The sequence below is a fragment of the Pollachius pollachius genome (genome assembly GCF_949987615.1).
Source record: "Pollachius pollachius genome assembly, chromosome: 5".
Lineage (NCBI taxonomy): Eukaryota > Metazoa > Chordata > Actinopteri > Gadiformes > Gadidae > Pollachius > Pollachius pollachius.
In genome coordinates, this window is record NC_136938.1 from 22,086,205 (window position 1) to 22,111,204 (window position 25,000).

General features: G+C 46.7%; 1 protein-coding gene across 1 annotated transcript in view; it reads left to right on the forward strand.

The window, feature by feature from the left end:
• Positions 1-25,000, forward strand: part of znf536 (zinc finger protein 536) — a gene marked incomplete at its 5' end in the record, with an annotated part of 82,546 nt that overhangs the window by 23,248 nt on the left and 34,298 nt on the right. Inside the window, 2 exons of the mRNA XM_079737007.1 lie at positions 4,308-4,472; positions 12,074-13,975. Coding sequence (XP_079593133.1) covers positions 4,308-4,472; positions 12,074-13,975 — 2,067 coding nt within the window. The remainder of the gene's footprint in view (positions 1-4,307; positions 4,473-12,073; positions 13,976-25,000) is intronic.

Sequence of the window (25,000 nt, forward strand, 5' to 3'; positions counted from 1 at the left end):
TTTCCCTATTCTCTATCTCCCCATATTCCTCTCTCTCTCTCTCTCTCTCTCTCTCTCTCTCTCTCTCTCTCTCTCTCTCTCTCTCTCTCTCCCTCTCTCTTTTCTCTCTCTCTCTCTCTCTCCTGGCTCAGACAGACATGCGGTATTTGAGCGATGACGCGTAATATATGGGGTGACCTTCAAAATGTCATAAATGTGTTGTGCAATAAAGTGTCAATATTTGTGGTTATACGGTGCAGGATGACTTTTACAGTAATTGGAACAGCCACATTAAAAGCTGAGGATCAGTCAACTGATTAAAGACGAGAGCAGTGGACGCCTGGGCCGCGTGCACGTGCAGCGGCGTGCCTTCACACATGACGTTGCGCGCACTTAAATTCACGTGCACGAGGAGCGTTCACGTATCGGCGTGCGCATCAGAGTGCACAAAAACGTTGAAAAGTCCTAGATTGGCATGTAAATATTTCTTTCTGTGTGTGTATGTGTGTCTGTATGTGCGGATGTGCATTTGTGCATGTCAAGATTTGCCTGTATGTCTATGTATGTCTATACCTGTGTGTGTGTATGTGTGTGTGAGGGAGGGGGGGGGGGGGGCTGTCTGTGTGAATGCATTTGGGGTTGTGCAGGTGTGCACGGCAGGCATGTGTGTGTGTGCATGCGCTGGTGTGTTTGTTAGTGTCTGAGTATACGTGAGTCCCATTCATTATTGAAGGGCTGTTATACGCTGAGCACACCCGTATCCCCTCACTGCTGTGTCTTCCTCTTACAAGTGCACTATTAACCCCGCCACACAAGGACAGAACCGCATGCGTGCTTCTGTGTGTGTGTGTGTGTGTGTGTGTGTGTGTGCGTCTGTGTTGGTGTGCGTGGCCATGTCTGCTCGTGTGTTAAGAGTGTGTATCCCTGTGGTCGTCTGTGTACGTGTGTGTGTGTGTGAGAATGAAAGGGAGAATGAGTGAGTGTGAGAAAAAAACGGAACAAAAAGACGGAAATAAGAGAAGGGGAAAACAGAAAGTGCATCTGTGGCTGTGAATTGTACTATGTGTTTACTCTGTGTATTGTGGGTTGTGTGTGTTCAGGCTTGCGGGGGTCTTATCCCCATCTGCGATGGACAGGTGGGGCCTCCTTTCTGCTACAAGAGCATGGCAGTGTCTGCCAAGAAGGGATATGTACAGTAGATGGCTGTAAATATGTTTATGGGGAGCCGACTACAGCTACAGTATGGTGCCACACTGGAGCAGGCGTCAAGGGATTTCATTTTTTTAACTGTCTGGAGGTCATTTTATATTAATTCAAATGCAAATGCCACTGACTTGGGAGGGGGGCTGGGTATGGTATTGTCACATAAAATATGCAGGGTTATGGTGTCGGGGCCGTGCTGAAACAGTATTCCCTGTGATATTTGACATTGGAATTGTAAAGCGACAATTTCCACGTCGCAAGTCAAGTTGTTTTTTTTTGTTTTTGTTTTTGGTGTGCTGATGGACACACAAAAACAGCAGTTGAGGGCAAATTGTTATGAACAAATACACCTGTTTAACGGAATTCACAATGACTGTCACTCGCCGCCCCGTGCCAAGGTAACGAGACAGCGGGCCAAATCTAGCCTAGCCACTGCTTGTTCTCTCCTGCACAAATCTGGTGAATTTACACTTTCTTTTGTGACAGGCCTGGGTCGCGAATGTGCAATCAGCCGTCGAAATCAAACCTTGACATGGGCGTGTTATCGCAAGCCTTTGTCTTTATCGTTTTTTTTAGAAGCTAGTAAGTAAAAGCCAAGAGGAAGGTTTTCCATTCCGTTTTTTTTGTGTTCTTTTTTTTTAAATCAATGTCTTTCCCTTTGCATTTGGTTTGACATTTTGCATGTGCAGGGTTAGCGTTGCACCGCGCGAAGGAGCTGGTATTCAGTGTCTGCCTATTGTCAGGCTGGCAATAAGGTTACCTTTCAATTTCCGTGGTGACAAACATCCCTGGGTCTGATAGCGTTTGCGGCTAAACGGAATCATGTGTTTAGTGTCAGCGGGGAACGAGGACTTGCTGACTCCGGTCTTTCCATTCTCTAAACCTTATTTGACTTCCCAGCAGAGGAGGGGCTGGAATTGCTGGATGGGTGGGGGGGGTGGGGGGGGTGGGGGGGGGGGGGGGGGGTAGGAGATAAGGCTAGTGTTAAAAAATGCTACGCATTGTGTGCTGGGGCTGGCTAAGTGGGTTGCTGGATTTTGATTCTCTTTCTTGTATCGTCCCCCCCACACAGACACAGACAGACACACAGACACACACACACACACACGCACACACACACAAACTAACGCACACACACACACACAAACACACACGAACACACACACACACAAACACACATTGCCAGCACCATCACCATCACCACGCAGCACATACCAAGCAGCATGCCAGGCCACTGAAGTGGGAGAGTGGAAATGAATAACATTTTTAACCTTATTTGTGCTTTGCTAGGTCACCCGCATACTGGCACGCTAAGTAATTATTAGCATATAGGCCAGGGCGACACACACACATGCACACACACACACACACACACGCACACACACACTGGTGCATATGAATGTGTGCTTGTGTATTTGTATGTTTGTGTATCCAACCTATTGAGTGTATAATAATAATAATAATAATAATGCAAATATGATTAATAATAATAATAATACAAATGCGATTAATAATAATGATAATAATAAAAATAATAACAACAATATAAGTAATTACAATAATACTACTAATAATAATAATACAAATACAATGAAATAGAATACCTTCTATCAATGTAGTACATCTTTTCTTTATTTTCTTGAACATTATCACCATAAACGTATAAAAATACCAACCAGTTTCAGGAAAGAAGCTGATTCGAATCAGTAAACATCACCCAGATCAACTATAAAAGCGATTACAGTATTTTGTGTAACTGCTGGCGGTTCACGATCCCTCACTTTGATGGCTTCTCAGGCCTGGTTACTCAGGGTCCATTTCGCTTCCGGTGATTAATTTCCTAACTAGCGCAGGTGTTCACACACCTAGCGCTGAGATGTTGAAACTTCTCTCCCCCTGCCTCTGCTGGCGTCCAGGAAATAAGGGTGAGGGTTTGTTCCGCTCGTTTCCAGTATCAACTTTTCGCCGCGAAAAAGCAGTTGCCCCAAAGACACGCATGCAACAAATGGAAAAGAGGGAGCTAGCTAAAGAAGATGTCACTTGGATCCCTCACTATCTCCCTGTCGAGATGGCATCAGTCAGTGCAAACAAGGCCTGCGTGTAGGAAACTGATGATGACATGATCACCTCCCATTATTTCCCTGTCAACACTCTCCAAAGGCTGTTGCCACTCATCCTTTACGTAATTATTTTCACCAGGTGATTACCTTGATAACACAGTGTCTAAAAGTGGGGGCTGGGGGATCTAGGAGGCGGGCTTACGAATCGTTATCGCCCTATCATAGCGCCAGCAGCAAGCTGTCAAAACCGGGTCAGACGCAAGTCGGGAGAAGAGAACCTGCGAACGCTGACGCAGCCCGATACTTTTATTTTTGTTAGCATAATTTCTTCCACATTTCATCTTTTTTGAGCCGTTCAGATTGGTTCAGTTGCTACATCACCGCCAGATGCTGGAAAGAAATGATGATGATGATGATGATGATGATGATGATGATGATGATGATAATGATGATGATGACGATGACGGCAAAGATGGCAAAAAAAAATAGCTGTGAAAATAAAAAGGGAAAAAATAAAGGGAGGGGTTACCAAGGCGTCTGCGTGTGTGCCTGTGTGTGTGCCTGTGTGTGTGTGTGTGTGTCTGTGCCTGTGTGTGTGTGTGTGTGTGTGTGTGTGTGTGTGTGTGTGTGTGTGTGTGTGTGTGTGTGTGTGGGGGAGGTGGGTTCGCCGGGACCAGCGGTGTTTGCAAAGGAGAGTGAAAGGCTTCTGGAGTGTCAGCATTCTTGTCAGGGAGAATGGCAGCGCAGCGCGTGAACTTGTGCGTTTGATGCGGCCCACTTAGTGTGGTGTTAGCACATTTGAGCGAGGGGAAAGAATCGGGAGGTGGGGCGGGTGGGGTGCAATGAGATATAGATAGACAGAAGGACGGGGGGAGGGGGGCGCTTGTGTTCTGATGTTATGCTTTGAAGTGACACTCAACAAAACTTTCATTTGTCTCTCTCCCTTGTCTTTGTGTGTGTGTATGTGCGTGTATGTGTGTGTGTGTGTGTGTGTGTGTGTGTGTGTGTGTGTGTGTGTGTGTGTGTGTGTGTGTGTGTGTGTGTGTGTGTGTGTGCGTGATCCAGATGTGGGCGTAGGAGAGGAGATGATGAAGACGGCGGGCAGTGCTCCACTGCCTCTGACCCAGCACCGAGAGCGCGGCCTGGGCCAGTCCTCCAAGGACTGCCCCTACTGTGGCAAGACCTTCCGCACCTCGCACCACCTCAAGGTCCACCTGCGGATACACACAGGTCAGCGGCGCCAAGGACCACAGTTCTTCGTATCCATGTATCAAACTACATATGTGTTTCCACAAGGTTTTCCAGACAGACAGAGAGTCACACAGTGTTGTGAATCAGCCCCCTTCTCACACTTTTCGGATAATAACATTGAAAATATTATTGAAAACATATTGAAAATGTTACTGATAATAGTGTTTCAAATGTTTAAAAAATTGCCTTCAGTTCAAGGTATTTTTTTTTCTCCGCTCTAATGATTTGATTGAACCCCTAATTAACACAACAAGCGTTCAGTGTCCTCCAATGACATCGGTCCGAGGGACAATTTCACACTCGCTAACTCTCAATAACTTTGAAACCAAAACAAAGGTAGCCTTTGTTAAGGGTTGGCCCTTTTGGCCATCGTGTGTGATGCTAACCCTCCACTCGATTCAATGCAAGTATTTCTCTTTTTTTGTGTGTTACCCATTCATGTTAAGCTGCCCTTTAAGGCTGTATGCTCTGGCCGTACACCTCAACCTTCCCATGCTCAGCCAGGCTTCCTAATTACTACTGTTTGTTGCTGGGAGGCTAAAGCCCCAATCAGAGTAATGATGTGGACAGTAGCCAAAGAGAGAGAGAAAGAGAGGTGGTGGTGGTGGTGGTGGTGGTGGTGGTGGTGGTGGTGGTGGTGGTGGTGGTGTCGGGGAGGGGAGGGAAGGGGAGGAAACGTCAGGGCAAGAGACACAGAGACATGTAGATAAAGCGAGAGATAGGAAGAAAGAGAGGGCGAGAATGAGAGAGGGCGAGGGAGAGAGAGAGAGGGATGAGGGTCTCTCATTAACCACTGCAAGGTAGAAACGCCCCACCAGCTATCCAGGTTAAAGTCACAGCAAGACTTTGCAGAGGGCACCTCGCCACACAAGGACGCTTGAACTCCTAGCTGGAGGACCAGGTGCATGGAGAGAGCTCCCGCTGGCTCCCCAGCCATAAGGGTTCGGGGACATTGAGCACTCTTGTCGTGTGTGGCGTACATTCTGGTGGGCTCCAAATGGTTTACTTGGGCCCGATATATCATACTGCCTGGTGTTTGGAGGATGGCTAGTCGATTTGGCAACATGTAGAGCGATTACTGATGACTTTTTTGGGATTTGTCTATTTGCGAGATAGACTATTAGTAGATGTCCCACTTTTTTTCAGAATAGATTCAGTGTGTGATTATCTTCATGAAGTAGCGCAGGTGTTGGACGTAGGAGGGGGGGGGGGGGGGGGTTCAAACAGTTAAACAGGGTCCAAAGAAGCGGCTTAGTGCTGTCAGCAAGCCTAGTTTGGCTGTAAGGACCAGCCAGGCCCTTAGTATTAGCCTTCCTATGCCCCACACAAAGTATAGATGTTCGGACCGTTTCTATACTTTAAAACGACATAATCCTCGAGTGCCGGGGGAAAGAAGCGAGGCTGAAACACTACACATGGCTGCGGATGGAAATCCCTCACAGCTGAGAAAAATCAATGCTTGATAAGCAGACTTTTTTTCGCCCTCTCCCTTAACCCCTCTCTCTTTCTTCTATTTTTTTTTTCTGACAGTACCCCCACCCCCCCCCCTCTCATCCACCCAATACACACCCCTCTGTATACTTTAAAGGGAAGGACCACCCGTACTGTATGCTACTAGACCCTTAAAGAAGAGGCACATACTTCAAAAAAGCAGAATTAAATAGTGGTGTAGCGTATAGCGTTGTAGCCTATCGCTGTTGTGGTGGCATAATTAGGAGCCTTACATTAAGCACCACGTCCAGGTCAAAGTCAGGTTATACCATGATCTAGTGTGTGTGTGTGTGTGTGTGTGTGTGTGTGTGTGTGTGTATGTGGGTGGGGGGGTGTGTGTGTGCATTTCTGTCAGTGTGTTCATGTGTGTGTGTGTGTGTGTGTGTGTGTGTGTGTGTGTGTCTCTGTAGATGTGTTGTTTCTGGGGCCATCTGTAAGCTAGCAGTGGGAGAGCTGAGTTATGTCTGCTTTGAGTGGTAGGGTAAGGGTCCCCATGAGGACCATATGTCATCCTGGTGGAAACAGAGGCCTCATCCCAAGCCTGATGTTAACTCATTCAGTCTATAGCATGCGCACCTACACACACACACACACGGACACACACGCACACATGCACAGATCACCCTTGGGGGGGAAAGCCTATCCACTCCATTCCAGTTAAATGTTGCTTTTAACATCCCCCCCCATGCTGATCTTTTAAAGACATTAAAATACCTCCAGACTGAAAGTGAGAACCAATTGCTTTTCTATATATGTGTTTACCTTCTCCCCTCGGACCGCGGATAAAGACAACGCAAATGTGTTATACTTGTTGGAAGAGGAATGGAATGTACTCCGGGGCCCTGGGCTTATCTCAGCATATCCTTAACACCCCCCCCCGACTCACACCCGCCCACCCATCCTTCCCCTTGCGTTTTCTTAACATGTGGTGAGAGAAGCAGCTTGATGCATCTCCAACATGTGGCCTTTAAATCTTCCTCCGTGAACCTTATCACGCCAAATCCACAGCGACATCGCCATTACACCGACGGGAGGACTCTCGCACAGGCTAAAGACCCCCCCCAAAAACCCCGCCCACTCTCACGCTACACACACACACACACACACACACACACATGGCAGCAGCAGCAGCACAATACTGGCAAATTCACCGATGACAGAATGCCCTCCCTCCTTCGGTCCCGGCGAACACAATGCCGTTGCTTACCAGGGGCCAGCCGCCGAGCCGCCATTGTGCGCCGCGACACCGAGATTAATGAGCGACTAACGGCTGCTTGAAGGGAACAAAGTGAATTGAAATTTTCTCTAAAAGTTAAAGAGCTAATGTTACAGTATTAATTTCCCCGTGAACAGTGAGTGGGAAATATCCATTAGAGAAATTAACCACAGTTTTCTAGGTAGCTAACATGGCGCGGGGCTGTGGCGCTACAGTGTGGGGCCGCAGCTAATGAACACACTGCAGAGGGTGATATTTCATTATACAAATTAATGCTCACATTTTAATGGGAAAGTCACGTAATGAATCTAGGCTTCAGTGACAGCAATTAGAGGCCCAGATTGTCCCCTTCTGGACAAGGCACTATTTAGCAATAAGCAGCTGTGTGCTGAAAAAAAAAAAAAAAAAAACAGAAAGGTTCCCTGCTGCTGACAATGGCCTCAAATAACTTGAGGCAGGGCAGAATAACCAATAAGAGACTTCTGGCTCACCTTTAGAAAGGGGGAGGGATGAGGAGGCAGAGGGGGTCGTGAAGGGGTGACACAGAGAGTCGGGGGGGGGGGGGGGGGGGGGAGAGGGAGAGAGAGGCGGGAGAGAGAGAGCGAGAGAGAGCGAGAGAGGGAGGGGAAAGGAAATCCAGGCCTTGGCCATGTCACTTAACCTTAACCTAACCTTGTAATCACGATGAATCCAGAGGAGACCTGCAATGTCTCACTTCATTCGTCTTCATACCTCTCTGCTTCGACAACTTCCCCGCTGTCGTGGGGAGTCATTTTTAGTAACCTTTGCTCCTCGTTTTTATATTTATTGGATTTGATTTGAATTGATTATGATGAAATTATAGATTTGACATGTATATTTACTGATACCTATTGGGATCCCTTCACTGTTCACATTTTAAATCAACAATTTGTAGTTTGATCCAAGCCTTTTGCATCTTCCTTGTGTCTCTTTAACCTTATAGCTGAAAGACATTATTTTTGGACTTATGTTTACGGAATAATTAAAATTATTCGGAAATCAGCAGTATAACATTATGAGTTATTATTAACAAAGTAACTCATACAATATAAATAGTTTAATAATTTACAGAACTATAAGTTAAGTTTTTTTTGTATCTTTAACTACTTCAATCTGAATATTAAGTTATCTGTAGTATATAAATAAAGGATATATATATATATATATATATATATATATTTATATCTCTCTATAGGTACTGACACTCTCGAGTTAGTCATTCTGTTTCTCAATAGACACTACACAGACATAAGTAAGTCAACAACTCAAAGGAAAAAAGTTTACTGTTTCTATTTTTAAACTCCCAAATAGTAATTTCCTGATTTTGTAGCAGCAGTGATCTGTCATGTGGCTGGGAGGTTGTGCTGTTTGCGCTGATATCAATTAAAAGTGGATTAACGGGTACATAATGACCTTTAGCAGTAAATTGTGTGTAATGTTGCAAGGCAGGATACAGTATATTCCCCAGATGTCACACCAGGCCCCTGACGTATGATGGAGCAGATGTCTTAGCCAGTCCAAATGGCTCACCAAGACACGCACACACACGCACACACACACACACACACACACACACACACACACACACACACACACACACACACACACACACACACACACACACACACACACACAAACAAAAGCCCACAGGAAGACAGGAGAAAACACAGTGATGTCAATGCATGCACACACACACACACACACACACACACACACACACACACACACACACACACACACACACACACACACGCACACACACACACACATACACACATCCAGAAAGACACACACACACATACACACAAAAATGCCAACAGAAACCAATGTCACACATAAACACTAATAAATATGCATATGTGCATACTCCTGCCAATTCTCACACACAGCAGATATGGACAAATGTTCATTTTTAATGGAAAACTGCAATAAAGCAAGCACGGTCTCCAAGGGTATCACTATTTAATTTCAGGGCAGCCTTATCCCGTAAACATCAAAGAAGAGCGTCAAATAGACACTCTTAAGTGCTTTTCATCCTTATTTTAGATATTTAGATGGAATATTCATCTTGATTTTCCCCGGAGGCCATTAACAACCTTTTAAAGAAAAAAAAGGGGGTGGATGAGGAGGAAAAAAAAAGATTACATCAGTCTAATTTCTGTCTAATTTGGCTCCTAGAATATCATTTTGTCCAGTTAGAGGAATTGAGAATGATCATTTGCATCAGGGACGTTTCCTTATTAAATCAGAGCTGAGCCTCTGTTCAGCAGCTCACAGTAGAAGCACTTATTGGGTTAAAAGCTCATCTCACATGGTTTATTTTAAATATACTCTATGCTTCATAACCACCCTAGTGTAAAAGAAATGATATCAAATCACTCCGTCTTTCTATCTATAGTCAAGGCTATCTGTCTCTCTGTCTCTGTCTCTGTCTCTCTCTCTCTCCCTCTCTCTCCCTCTCTCTCTCTCTCCCTCTCTCGCTCTCCCTTCCTCCCCCTCTCCTTCCCTCCCTCTCTCTACGTGGTCGCCCTGCTCTCTCTCCTTTTGTGTTCCACCTATTCTCTTCTCTCCAGTATCAATATTGTATTGAGCTGGTGTTTGTGGCCCGCTCCTATTTGAGAACTCTGCAGTAGGTCTGCAGATCGCAGAGCCATTTTTTTTTTTCTGGAATGGTGCCCTCCAAATAATGATAAATTACTTGAGCACTATGCCATTTGCTAATTATATCCATGATTTACTACACAGTCCGACTTAAATCATTCAAACCAGCCTTGCGTAACAATGCCATTTTTTTTGGTTTCCCCTCGTTTTTTTTTAATTGTTTCCATATGTTTAAACTAAACATTTATGACCAAATATATGAATAAACATACATTTATATATAGCCTATATATACAGGCGTACTTGACAAACATCTTTGTTTGGTCTTTTACATGGCTAACCTCAGACACACACACAAACGCACACAGACAGACACACACACACACATACACAGACACACACACACCCACCCCCCCACCACACACACACAGACACAGCTTCCACCAATTCTCATAATTTCACCCTTCACAGACTCATTTTTCTGTCAGAATCCTGTACAGAAACTTTTTTTAAGCTTAAGCTTAACATTTCTCTGCCTCTTTTTCTGTTTATCCATTTATCTGGTTCTCTCTCTCTCTCTCTCTCTCTCTCTCTCTCTCGCTCTCTCTCTCTCTCTCCTCCACTTCTTCTCTGTCTTCCTCCCTACCTCTACCTCTTTCTTCCCCTCTGTTCATTGTTTAATGAATCCAAATCTGGCTCACATTCCAAGCCTATTATAATTGCTTGCAGGATGTGTTCTATTTCAACATAAGCATCATTCCAAATGCGATGGAAGATCCACTTCTGGCAGAATTATGCTGCTGTTTTACCCTATCAAGAATGAATCATGAATATGGATGTGCAGGGGTAAACAAGTATATGTAAATGTTACACAAATTCCACCCTTCTTTTTTTATATAAATCACTTTGATCTGTATATACAGTATACATATGAATCTGCTCAAATACTACATGCAGGCCCCAATCGGATATGTATATAAATATCATGTACTTTATTCCTTACTCACGGCCTTCCCTCTCTGTGCGCTTGTGTAACAGCCCCATGGCCGTACCAAACTGGGGCGAGGTTGCTGTGAAAAGACGGGGTATCGGGAGAGCTTCTGTTTGCAGATGATTTATGATTTTCCAAGATAAACTGCAAATAGAGAATGTCCAAGAAATCGACGCGCAATCGCCAAGGCACACACCCTGACGCTACTGCAGGGCCAAAACACAGAGGCACAATAAGCTCACTGCAGACGCGGGCAGATACCAAACAAGCCATGCACATACTTGCACACACACACACACACAAAGACACACGCACACAAACACACACACACACGTATGAACAAACACACGCAACTATGCATATGAAGGCGCACGTTGCATCCGTGCGGTCCCAGTGTGCGCTCTCTCTCCCTGTTCTCTGCCTCTCTCTCTCTCTCTCTCTCTCTCTCCCTCTCTCTCTCCCTCTCTCTCTCTCTCTCTCTCTCTCTCCCTCTCTCTCTCCCTCTCTCTCTCTCTCTCGCTCTCTCGCTCTCCCTCATACAAACAGAGATAGCATCCCGACAGTTGTGTTGTCGGTTGATAACATCTCTTGTAGTGGACTGAAGGCGCCATATGGTGGATTTTTTTTATGGTGTCGATGTGAGTGATGGCTCAGTTGCCGCGGCTGGATCAACCCACATTTGGTTGACACACACAAACAAACACACACACACACACACACACACACACACACACACACACACACACACACACACACACACACACACACACACACACGCACGCTTGCACACACATGTGCTCTTGTACACACATGCTCTCACAATCGCATTGGCTCACTGCTGTAGAGACAAAATATACAAATATACATACTTCAATATATATTTCAATGAACTAATTTAACACTAATTTTGCAAAATAGGATTAATAAAAAATATAATTGATTATTTTGAGGCAGTTTAATAGATGCACAGTATTATTCAAAGCCATATAAAGCAGTTCTCATTTACATATCAACTGATGCCTTTCACGATATCAATACAGAAATATCCACTTATTTTGTTATGTGCTGGCAGTCAACCGATTGCATTCCACTTTATTTCCCAGCTCTTTTCCTTTTGACCTCGTTTTCTTCCTTACTCCGGGAGGTTACATGACCCTAGGGCCTCCACTCCCATCTACAATAAATGGGCTTTGATATCCGTTCAATCTAATAATCAGGTTAATGATTCATTCTGTTCTTCTCTTCCTCTTAACCTCTCAGGGGAGAAACCCTATCGGTGCCCTCATTGCGACTACGCTGGAACCCAGTCAGCCAGCCTCAAGTACCACCTGGAACGCCACCATCGCGAGCGCCAGAACGGGGGTCCCGCCGGCGCCACCTCCGGCCACGGCCCGGGCTCCTCCAACGCCGAACACAAGGAAGATCACGGCAAGGCGGCCGGCATCTTCGCCCGCCCCGACGTGCTCCGCAACGTCTTCAAGACCATGCCCCCCAACATGGACTTCAGGGGAGGGCCCGTGCTGCCGCATCAGTGGGCGGCGCCCCCGGCCAGCCTGATGTCCGCCACGCGGGAGCGAGAACGCGGAGACCGCCGCTTCGACTCCGCCGCCGACAGCATGAAAGGCCCGGGCGACAGCGCCTCCTCCTTGATCTCTGCAGTCGCCGACGGGCCCGCCAGCTTCTCCGACCTTGGCAGGGCCTACCAAAGCATGATGGGAAACGGAGTCCACTTCCAGGGCTCTCTCCAAGCCTTCATGGACAGTTTTGTGCTGGGCTCCATGAAGAAGGACATGAAGGACAGCCAAAGCCCAGTCCAGCTCCAGAACCAGCGCTACTACAACAGCGGAGAACCCGCCCCCAAGCGAGCCGCCTCCGCCGACCCAGACCGAGATGAGAGAGCCGAGGCCAAAAAGAAATCCGAGCCGGGCAAGTCCGACTATGAGCCCCTGGATCTGTCGGTGTCGGTGCGGCCCGATTCCGTGTCTGGCTCTCTCCCTGGCTCTTCAGTTACCGTTCAGGATAATGTGACCTGGCACAGCTGCCTCTTCTGCTCCTTCTCCACTGCCTCCATGGAGCTTATGGCTCTGCACCTCCAGGCCAACCACCTGGGCAAGGCCCAGCAGCAGCTACAGCAGCAGCAGCAGCAGCAGCACCAGCAGCAGCACCAGCAGCACCAGCAACGCTCTGATGTGGCCAATGCACTATTAGGAGAGGCTGCCGCCGCCACCTCCACCCATCATTCCTCAAATGCTAAGAGCTCTGGCCTGACCGACCGAGATGAAGAAAGGAACGGGGAGAAGAGCATAGTTGGAGGTTGGAACAACCACATGGACCTCTCCCATAACCCTTTCCAGAATGATTTCTACAGGCAGTTCAGTGGCTTGTATGATGGATCACCCAGGACCAACCAGGGGCTGCAGGGGTACGGTGCTGCAGTCGACCAGGGAAAGGATCTGCCCATGCCCTCCCTCGGGGGAACATCACTGGCTGAAGACGATCGGGTCTCTGACAAGGCTTCCTGTGGAGAAGCCGAGGAGGAACGGGCCGGATCTGAATATGACGCCCACAAGGCCATCGAGTGTGGCGACGCCGGCATTGGCTTGACCCCTTCGGCGACTCCCGAGAGACAGCAGCACCAGAACCACTCGGAGGAAGACGACGATGAAGACGAGGAGGAGGCGGTGGTTGAAGATGAGGACGCAGAGGAGGAAGAAGAGGAGGAGGAGGAGGAAGACAGAAACCTTGACGGGCGGGCGGAGATGGAGAGGGAGTTGGAAGGCAGCACTGTCTCCAACCACCTTTCCCAGCGCTTCCCCAAGCAGCACCAGGGCCGGGATTCCCCACGCTCCCCGACCCTCTCCCAGAGAAGCGGGGGAAGCAGCGGTCTGGCATCAGCCACCGCCATGGGCCAGCACTCCCTGTTCCCCCAGTCCCAGGCAGGCCAGGCAGGCAAGCCACAGTGGCCGCAGGGCCTGGGTCTCCCCCCCGGTCTGCTGAAGGCCGAGTCGCAGAGCCACATGGAGCAGCAGCAGATGAACCTGAACATGCTGTCCGTCCTGAGGGCCTACAGCAACGACAACATGGGGCCCTTCAACGGCCTTGGCGGGGTCGGTGGCGGAGGACTGGCCCTGGGAGAAGCCATGAACCGGCAAGACACACCCGGTGAGTTTTTAATATTTTGCTGTGGTTTTTGTTTTACTTTTTCAACCTGAGCTAAATGCACCTAAATGACACGCATGCATAAAGTCGGCGTTATGCGGACACTTTATGCGGTTCACAAAATAATTGACCCACATTCCATCATGACTAGTCACTCCAGCCACCTCCCCCTACACACACACCACAAGCACACACACACACACACACACACACACACACACACACACACACACACACACACACACACACAAACAGAAAGCCAGAAAAAAATAATCTCAGACAGGCTCACCGAAAGGCCTTGAGATTGCCTCTGGAGTGATTTCAGACTCATTCCGGGGCAGTTCGGAAGCTGCCAACCTGGCAAGTAGCAACAGATTCATCTTTATTACGCGTATATATTTTACAGGCAGAGCGCCTCCTCTCCCCTCCCTCTCCCCAACGGCTTGGCAAAGGCTAACCAGAGGGCTGTGGAGAGCAGAGACTCTGCTGCCCACGCCCCTCTCCTCCACATGTCTTTTAACTATCTCAGCTCTCGTAAAATCCTCCCTCACCACCACCACCTTCCTCCCCTCCTGAAAGAACATGACTTCATAAGACCCTGAGCATCCATGACCAAGTGAAAAGTGGACTATCAAATCTCTATTTATTTATTTACTTGTGCTAAAGTGCTCTTTTGCAGTTCAGAACTAAATCAAAAAGAGATTGAAAACCACCGTTGACTGCTGCAGGTTTGAGCTTATATTAAATCAATTTTAGGTGTGTATTGAATTGGTCGGTCTGACTTATCGCTACATCCATTTGGCGGAGTAGATTTCAGGGGATATATACGTAGTCTGTGCAGCGTTGCTACATACAGTAACTTAATTATTATCTTTAACTGCATTATATCGGCAAACACCGAGAGATAGAGAGAGTACTCTTACATGGTCGGCCTTTAAGAGCAGTGCAAGGGCAAACGAACAGTGCACCACTTTCTACTCATTTTACAAAAACATGTCTACAATTTACAAAAGGAACTATGTAATTCTGTAACCTATTGTACCTCCTACCTTTATTAGTGATGTAAAAACGGCACACACACACACACATAGACAGACATAAACACACACATACAGACACACACACATACGTATGAAGGAAAGCTCACACACAAACACATACACACACACACACACACGCACACACACACACACAGCTAATAATGAGAGAACAGTACATGCCTATCTGACCTTTTCCATCTGACAAAGAATGATCTGTTGTCATGGCTCCCGCTGCATATCTGCATAGCTTACCATCCTAAAGACATGTTTAACTTCTGTCAATATTAAGGCTATTTTATTTTCCCCCTTGCTTAGTATAATGAAATCCCCTTGTGTTCGAACGCCCTTTTTTTGTTCAATTTAATGAGTAGGACTGTGAAAGCCAAGCCCTGTGACATCATGGGTTCCTGGCTCTGACTCCCAGCTCTTGCCCTTTCTAGATAAGGCTTTGTCTTCAGAACAAAAGCGCCCTTTTTTAAAAAGCATGTTGTGTTTTTTCTTTGCGTCCAAAGACCAAGGCTTTCATTGTGATAAAATAAGTGCAGTGTCTGTGATAATGTGTGCGACGGCGGGGTCAACAGATACTCCTCCATACATCGCTGTAACTTAATTCAAACGTATCGTATGGCGCCACAGTTAACGTCAAATGTAGGAAAGGTCAACGCTTAACTTAAGACATGAAGACATTAAGCCATCGGGCTTGTTCAGGGATACACTGTATACAGTATATCTGGCTGTGTGTGTATGTGTAAGTTCTGGCGGCCTTGTGTCTCTGCATAGGTTCTTATAATCAGTGTCTTATATAACTGACCTTTGTTCGCCTTTCTAAACTTCCATGACTGTAACTTCTTTGTCGCTAACTGTCAGTATGACACCAAAATGCTGGCCGATATCCACACCCCCCCAGGCCAAGAGAACACACACACACACACACACACACACACACACACACACACACACACACACACACACACACACACACACACACACACACACACACACACACACACACACACACACACAAACACACACACACACACACATGCACACACCCACCTTGCTTTGCCTTGATTATTAGACACAGATATATTCCCAACTGTAACCAAAAATCTCATTATATTGCATCTGATTATGTGTATATGAAATTACATCATGACACCATACATCAAGTATATATTTATCAACACATACACGGTGGGTGTGTGTGACCCCATCACAAAGCCTGCGTACATTTGTCTGTTTTTGAGCACTGATTGTGGGGGTGGGCGGGGGGGAGAAGGATCGGGGGGGAGGGAGAGGGAGGGAAGAGAGGTTGCGGAGGATAGACGTCAAGCAAAAACTCAATTCCGACCCGGCGAAATGTGATTATCTGGAGTGGGTTTGCATTAGGTTTGTATGCAAATAGAGTATAAATCATTAATATCGAAATTTCCCCCCCTCCCCGAAATTTGCATGAACCATTGTAAGGCACGTGCACATCTCATGCATGTAGACAGGGGCCAGGCCTCAAGTGGCTGTTTCTTCATTAGTCGTGTGGGTGGATAGGTGCTGGTGGGTAGGGGTTGGGTTTGTGCGGGGGTTGTGGGTGGGGTGGGATGCCTGTGTGCGTGTGTGTGTGCCGAAAACACAAATACAGTAGTATAAATTATCGGATGAACACTCCCGCATGCAGGTGCTCACAAACACACACGTACACACACACACACACACACACACACACGCACACACAGGCATCCCACACGGGCACATGCCCCGGCATCGTACACGACGTACACATAAGCGTCGCGCCGCTCCGTAATTGGTCCAGGGATCAAATTTACGGCTAAATGACATCGCCGGAGGCGGCGGTTTGCAAGGTAATCACACAAAGTATCCGATAACCGAAGCACAGCGAACCGCAGTGTAAAGATTCATAGCGGCCGGGGCCCGGGGCCCGGTTCCCCCACCCGAGGGTGAGCGACACAGTAAGATGTGCTCCGAGATGATCGATACTTTTACAGCGGGAACGGCGTCTTCTGATCGGCCGCGCGATCTCAAACATGATGTAGAGCATTATTGAAAAAGAGACGTACATCACGCCGAAGCAACGCACGCGAACCCGCTTCTCACACATATTACTTTACCCGATGCCACACAAAAGCCTGCCGGTGCTCTCCGGTAACGTGTGAAACGTGGCTCACCGCAGCTCCGGGCGGGCTCCACGCAGCAGAGCATTTACATTTACAGGAGGGCTGTACTTGTAGGTTTGTAAAAGAAATGGAAGGGTGGCTGGGGGAGGGTGGTTGGGAGGCTTGAACGGGAAACTCGTTCAGGGTTGTCGAAGGGGAAAATAGCAGAGAGTTTGTTAGTCAAGGACCTCTTGTAATTTGAGACTACACAAACAGCAGAGACGGTGAGCACCGAGTGGAGGGAGAGCGAGAGGAGACAGGGGAGAGAGAGAGAGAGAGAGAGGAGACAGGAGAGAAATATATACTCACATCAATTATAGCCATCATTGCCAAATTACAAGTGCTCTCTCTCTCCTTTTCTCTCTCTCTCTCTCTCTCTCTCTCTCTCTCTCTCTCTCTCTCTCTCTCTCTCTCTCTCTCTCCCTCATTGTGTGTCCTAGAGTTCTCGTCCTTTGCACTGTCGTTTTGCGGGTGTTTGTTGGCCACAATTGCTAGGTAAATGCTCCCTCTGAATAGCCCACATTTACCGCTATTAGAGGGTTCTGCACAAAAACCTGAGCACAACAAAACAAAAAGCAAGGAGCTAACTCTTCTTCGACTGCTGGGTCGAAGGGAGAAGTCAGCAGTGATAAGTTAGCAGGAAAACAACCTTTCCCAGACTGCCACTAAAAGTGTGTTGTTTCAATATAACTTCACAAATGATAAGCTCAGATAAACATGCATTTTCAGGAAACAATTTCGGAAAATGTCTGAATAAATAGTAAAAGATAGAGAAGATAGGAAGATAAGATCAGAATAATATCAGAATAAAAAGGAAGAAATAAAACAGACGCATTCGTTGCTGTGCAAAATTTTGCTTATAGCGTATATTATCGCAGTGTTATTAAAAATGGTGGGCCACTTCTATTTTTATTTATGCTGCAATAACTTTTTGTGATGACTTCATTATTAATAGCGGTCTTGCTGTGACATGTGGTAGAAGTGTGTGTGTATGTGTGTGTGTACGTCTGTTTATGCATATTTGTCGATGCACACGCACAAACATACACACACACACGTGCACCCACACAAACACGTGCACACACACAAACACGTAACAGCAGAGCCTATGTGAAGTGCAGGCTGCTGTGAAAGCAGGCTGATGTCAGTGTGTTTGAGGGGAACAGGTTCTTTAAAGTGTTGATGATAATTAAAGACATATGGCAGGTACGGTGGGCCCACTGTGAGGCACAGATGCAGCAGATCACAGCTAGCATTACGTCTGTAATGTTCACTTTCTCTGGTCTGTACAACAAAAAGGTACACGCACAGGCTCAGGCAACCAAACATCCACACAGGCTTTAACAAACAATTGTAAACATGCCAGACACAATTGTTAATACAAACAAGTGATAATGCTTCTATACATTGTCTACCTGCTCGATGCATGATCAAAAACATAGATAAAAACACATTTGTACGCACTATATATTTTTTTGAAATGGTAGACCTGACATCGGAAGTGACATGGTTTGCATTTCCAAGTAGGACTTTGATGCGAAAGGTGTGCCTTCGATGTGACACGTCGACTTTAAGCTACGGCGTGGAAAAAATGTGTGTCGACACGGATATTGACGTTGAACTGTTACAGAAGTAGCACTCCCCACAACCTTTACTCTCACCCTGTCTCACACTTCTTTTATTTATCTCCGGCTCACTTTTTTTGTCTATCCGCTTCGCCTGGGGCCCACGTGCTCTCCTGCAACCATTATGCTGTCAAAGAAAAAGAGGTTTGTCTGTGTGTCTGTCTCGCTGTCTGTCAGCCCGGCCTTTGTCTGTCTCCGGGGCTGTTTTATGATGTACAAACCTTTTGTCGCGCAACGTCAGAGAGGAGAGACTCCGTTTCTCTAGCTTGTATCCCCCAGCTTTCCCAGGGCTGACAGCTTTGACGGTCAGAAAGAATCCCAGGTGCTACTTTAGCGTGCAATGTCGCACTGTGGCAGCCATATTAACCCTATTTTTTGTCTTTTCTTTGCTTGCGTCAAGGTGAATTATCGCCTTGTCACCCGACAGTACCAAATACTATAGTTTTCCAAAGACCCAATTAATTGTAATAGCTGCTGTCAAGGCCCCAAGGATGGCTATACCTGTACACCGCCCATCACACATACCTTTCCATTCCCTCTATCTCTCTCTCTTCCTCTCCCTCTCTTTTCTCCCTCGCTCTTCCTCTTCTACATTAGCCAATGTGGGAACACTAAAAGTATTTTCCCCTCGCTAATTTCCCTGTGGTTATCAACCCCCCGTGGTTGATGAAAGGTTCCCCCTATTCAGTGCCTTTTCCTTTTTTTCATTATTTTCTTGTTCACATCCTTTCCGAGTTTCTCCTTCCCCCCCCCCTGATTCTCATCGTAACTGCCGCTGCGATATTACAGCACATCATATTTCCTGGAAGTAGGGTCGTCCTGAATGAATCGGTGTCGGGTTTGCCCCCTGTTAAAAAAGATTTAGAAAAAAAGTGGGAGAAAGAGAGAGTGAAGCTGCACACTGAATGATATCAATGTTCGCCCACAATTATTCCATTCATGATTTTAGGCACAGGAGATACTGAGCGGAGTAAAGGAGTTGGTTGGGGGGGGTCGGGGGACAGGGGACGGGGGGTTGCGGGTTTTGGTGAGGCGGTTATGGAGCTGGTACAGGTGGGGGGCGGGTTTGGAGGCTGGAGGTTACAGGGAGTCAAATCACCACAGTCCGGCCTTGTGTGTGTTTGTGTGTGTATGTGTGCGTGTGCCTGTGCGTTCTTCAATCTACGTAGCGGTGGTGCTTATGCATGGGTTTGCACGCTTCTCAACCTACAGTGGCACACACACGCGCTCGGAGCAGCCGTACCGTACCAGTGTGCACGCTCCGCGATTCCATACGACGGCTGCGGTGGGAGGAACATGAAACAATGGGTTATAAATTGGCCCTTCCAAGCCGATATATTTGACTCGATCCCGGCTTCTGCGTCTCGTTAGCGGGGCTGTTTGTCTCCATCAACCCGAGTTTCCTTCTTCTTCTTTTTCTTTTTGTTTTTTTTTCGTTTCTCCCTATTTCTTTCTGGTTTTTATTTTTTTCCTTGATTTGTTTTGTTTTACTTTTCTCTGCCGACTCCTGTTGACTTTGTTCAGTTGGAGTTGCTCCTCTTAAGAATGCAACAACTCTGACTTCCCCAGGCGCCCCTGAGATGTGAGAAGGTGCCCCCGAGGAGTTGTATCCATAACCCCCCCCCCCCTCCTTCTCCGCCGAGAGAGAGATAGAGAGAGATAGGAGGGGAGAGAGAGAGAGAGAGAGAGACGGCGGAAGAAAGAGTGTGTGTGAGAGAGAGAACAGTACCACTGCCAGACAGATGCACACTGACACACACACACACACGCATGCAAGCACACAGACACACACACACACATACACACACACAGACACGCATGCACATACACACAATCACAGACAGACAAACACAGACACACACAGACGTACAGCGAAAGGCATAATAAGTGCACTTACACCGCTAGTTGACACATAATGAGACAATGCCGTGGCAACTTCAAGGAGGGGAAAGATTAATAAATAAATAAAAACAACAACAACGTTGATATAGGAAAGAAGAATGAACGGCAAGCAGGAGGGAGTGGGAGAGATCGAAGGAAGGAGGAAGTTTGTGTGGGGGTGGGTGGGTGTGTGTGTCGCAGTGGGGGGGGCGTGGGGGTGGGTTACGTGGATAAAAAAAAAAAACAACAGAGAAAGAAAACTATGTCAACTTTTATTTCCCTCTATTATTCCACATCAATCGTGGCGTGCCGAGGTACTAATAAACACAAAAAAAAAATGTGTAAGAATAGAAATAAATCTGAATATATAACACAGGTGTCGAAGGCGGCAGGCAAAGCGGGACTGCGCGTTTGAAAAGCTCTGTGGCAATTAAGGACAAATAACTTGTATTACTTCCTGTGGTGAGGTAGTGATCCCGACCACTCGCTAAAAACATGTTTGATTTAAACTTCAAAAAGGGAGACACGAAAAAGCAGAGCCAGAGAAAGTGGGAATATGAAAACAAAGGCACACACATGCAAATAAATAAAGTGTTAGGTAAACAATGTCGCACTGGGAAAATGAAGGATAGGAAGGGGGGGGGGGGGGGTAAAAAAATAGAAAATGAAATAAAAAACCCACAGGGGGAATAAGAATAGGAATAAGAATAGCGTGCAGACAAATAGAGCCGCGCAAAACATTAGAACATTAGCAGTTTGAAAATGCCCTTAATTCCTCGGCAGAGATGGATATAAACTGCATTGTTGCGTTGCAAATCCCACAGACGGGATTTAAAATACCGCTGCATTGTTTTATTAGGGAGTTAAAGAGGAGAGAGAGAGAGAGAGAGAGAGAGAGAGAGAGAGAGAGAGAGAGAGAGAGAGAATAGGGGATTGGGGAATGGGGGGAGAGGGTTGAGGGAGAGGGGTGAGGGAGGGAGAGAGGGAGGCATAGGCATTGCTTGTTCTAATTACAGTGATTTAATCAGGATTAAGAAGGGGGGGGGGAGAAAGGTTACCTGGATGAAGCGGATGGTGGCAAGGGCACATGCTTTTATAGACAGATAGAGGAGCTGACGTGTCTGTGTGTGTTGTGCTGTGCACATGTCCGTGTGTGCAGAGTGTGAGTGTGTGTGTTTGTGTGTGTGGGGGGGGGGGGGGGCTCAGTGAAGGGGGGGAGATGTCACACTTTGAGGACTGCGTGTTCCTCCTCCACCACGTTATCGCCGGCTCTTATCGGTCGACGATGACTTCAGCGCCACCACAATGACTTTATGTTGTCCCGCATTGGTAAACACTGGCCCATTGTTCTTAACACCACTCTCCCCCCTCCTCGCCCCCACCTCCCCCACAAGCATATCTCTTTCTTTCTTTTTCTCACCCTCTCGGTCTCTCTTTCTCCTCCCCCCTTTCCTCCTCCTCCTCTCTCTCTCTCTCTCTCTCTCTCTCTCTCTCTCTCTCTCTCTCTCTCTCTCTCTCTCTCTCTCTCTCTCTCTCTCTCTCTCTCTCTCAATTCCGTTCAACAGCAGGCAGAGAGGGGGGATCCATTTTAATCTGATTAATAACTAAGTTGATCACATATAACCTAATTTCCATTCAGCGGCCGCCCTTGTCCACCCGGCCACATTCCCAATGACCTTTGAGTCGCCAAGGCTACCATAAAGGCACAATAAGCACCATTGTCCTGTCAAACGAAGGCAAAGACGTTTTACATCATTGCAGCCATGTTTTAATGCGCACACTGCCTGCCTGCATCCTCCACGTCATTTAGGGCACAGAGGATGCTTTCCACAAAAGGCCAGGCATGCAATTGTAGGAAGGGGGAGAGAGGGGTGGGGGAGATAGGGGAGGAAGTGCTGGCAGGTGGGTGGGTGAAGGTGGGGGGGACAGGGGGGGTTACTCGAGTTTCCTGGGTCGTGGCAGATGGGAACAACTTTTCCTGTGCATTCACAGTAATATGAATCGTCCTTTTAAAACAGATATGGTTACATATTAGTTTTGAAAGGTACAGTAACTGGCTCAGCTTTAAGCTGCTCGCACAACACTGGAGCCCTTTGTCCACTGCCACAGCTAATAACTGGCCCTTGATCCTCTGGCTCTCTCTCTCTCTCTCTCTCTCTCTCTCTCTCTCTCTCTCTCTCTCTCTGTAGTTCACTTCCTCTCTCCCTCCCTCTCTCTATGCCACCCTGCCTCTCTCTCCCTTGCTCTAATATCCCCTGCCCTGCACAACAGTGTGGGTTGAAACAAGGCCCCTGCACTTGTTCACCCGGCCCTTGTGTATTGTGTAAATACACAAGGGCTAAAGACAAGTGGCTTTTATTGTAGATACATCTCAACTTTTTGCCACTCCACAAAGACCCTGGTTTTAGTTTGTTCTGGTTTCAACAGCACCCTCACACCTCAACCTCCTCTCTGTTGATATACTGAAACCACTCTCTGGTGATGGGTTCATGTGGGCCAGAACAGAGAAGTAAAATGACTCTGTTTGATGAAGAAAGATTGCTCTGTGATCTTGATATATATATATGCAGCAGCTATGAATTGTTTTGTTTTTGTGTTTTGAATGATACCCTTTGATTTGCAGCGAATATATACGACTCGCTGCAAAATGTTGGGACCAAATGGACTCATTACACACGCAAGTGCTAAGTGCTCTTTGAAAATAGTGACATTTGAATAAGTCAGTCATATAGACACATCGCAGGGTACTTATAGTAAATAGCAATTATTTAGCAAGGCCGTTAATGTTGGGAATGACAATATTTGTTTGCCCTCTGCACCATTCGCGATATGTTTCTGGAAAAATACTACTGCTATATATCTATTAAAGGGCCTGATGACCGATTCATCTTTGGTCCAATAATGTGTTATCAACGTCCAGGCGTGTCGGTCCCTTTGTGCGCTGTGATTCACTAACCAGGAATCCTTGTAAAAAAATAAATAAAAACAGCGCCCTGCACTTTTACCACTTTCCACAAATTGCCATGCAAGAGGAACTTTACAGTTTATAGGGTTTGTTTTGGCGGTCCTAGTATGGAATAAGAAAGGAGTGGAGTGTGTGTGTGTGCGTGTGTGTGTGTGTGTGTGTGTATGGGGGGGGGTTGCTGTTGTGTAAAGGGGATTAAAACTGCAGGGATGGGAGCGGGGATTAGTTCCATACTTTAAGATAAATCTTTTTTAATGTGTAACCTCATCCCGGCTCATTCTGTGGTAACCTCTCTTATTAACTGCTTTTCTGTCTCTGCTGTTTTATATGCATCCTATTTCTCTGCGCTCTGTCCTCTTCCCTTTTTTTCCTCGAAACTTTTTAAATTACATGCTTTTTTGGACATGACTGTGCGCCGCCAACTCTGCCAGTAACACAAACAACGGTTCCTTCTTAAGCTTTTAAACACAGAACAATGGAAAAGCGCATAGCCGAGCACATTAATGTATTTTTTGTTGTTTGAGTGTTTTTTTCTGTACATGAAGGGAAGAAAAGAACTAATCAGAGCTTGGCTTTGCTGGCACTCTATCCCCCATCTCCATCTCTCTATCCATCGCTTTTTTGGAAAAAAAGACAGGATAAGGACCTCTTGCCATTGTTAAATCATAGCTGATCTTTGCGTGTATGCTGGTTGTGCGTGCATGTTTTTGAAAGTGCGTGTGCATCGGCGTGTGTGTATGCGAGATTGTGTGTGTGTGTGCATGCATGCGTATGTATGTGTGTGTGGAAGTGTGTATAGGTGTGGTGTGTGTGTGTGTTTGTGCATGTGACTAACAGACAAACGTCCGTTGCTAGACGGTAATTGACTAGACAAGGATTGGTCACACTCTTAAGAAGCGTTCCATAATGGATTTCAATGTTTTTGCTCTTTTGACTGGCTCCGCACGCTGATTCCGAAAAACCCCGTCCTCCTTTCCAAAAAGGCCAGAGTCCCCTTCCTTCTGTATCTCGCCCTCGCCGTCGCTGGCGTCTGGCTGTGGGTTGTGTTGTTTCAGTTTTTTCCCTGTAAAAGACACCGGTGCAGTGGACAGGGCGACGGTGCTCGTAGCAAGGTCAACGCTCCCTGACGGATGACAAACGATCTCAAGATGGCTGCATCGTCTGTCCTGTGTTTGTTCCTGTTTGGTGGGGGGGGGTTCTATTCTCTATGTCCTTCCTATATTTTTTGGTCTCTCTCTTTTCCATTTCCACTTCCTTTTAAGTACTTATTTTGCATTTAAATAATGCAAAAATTGCAAATTTCGTTTTTTTTTAACGCATCAACCTGGTTGTACCACTGTCAAGAGCCA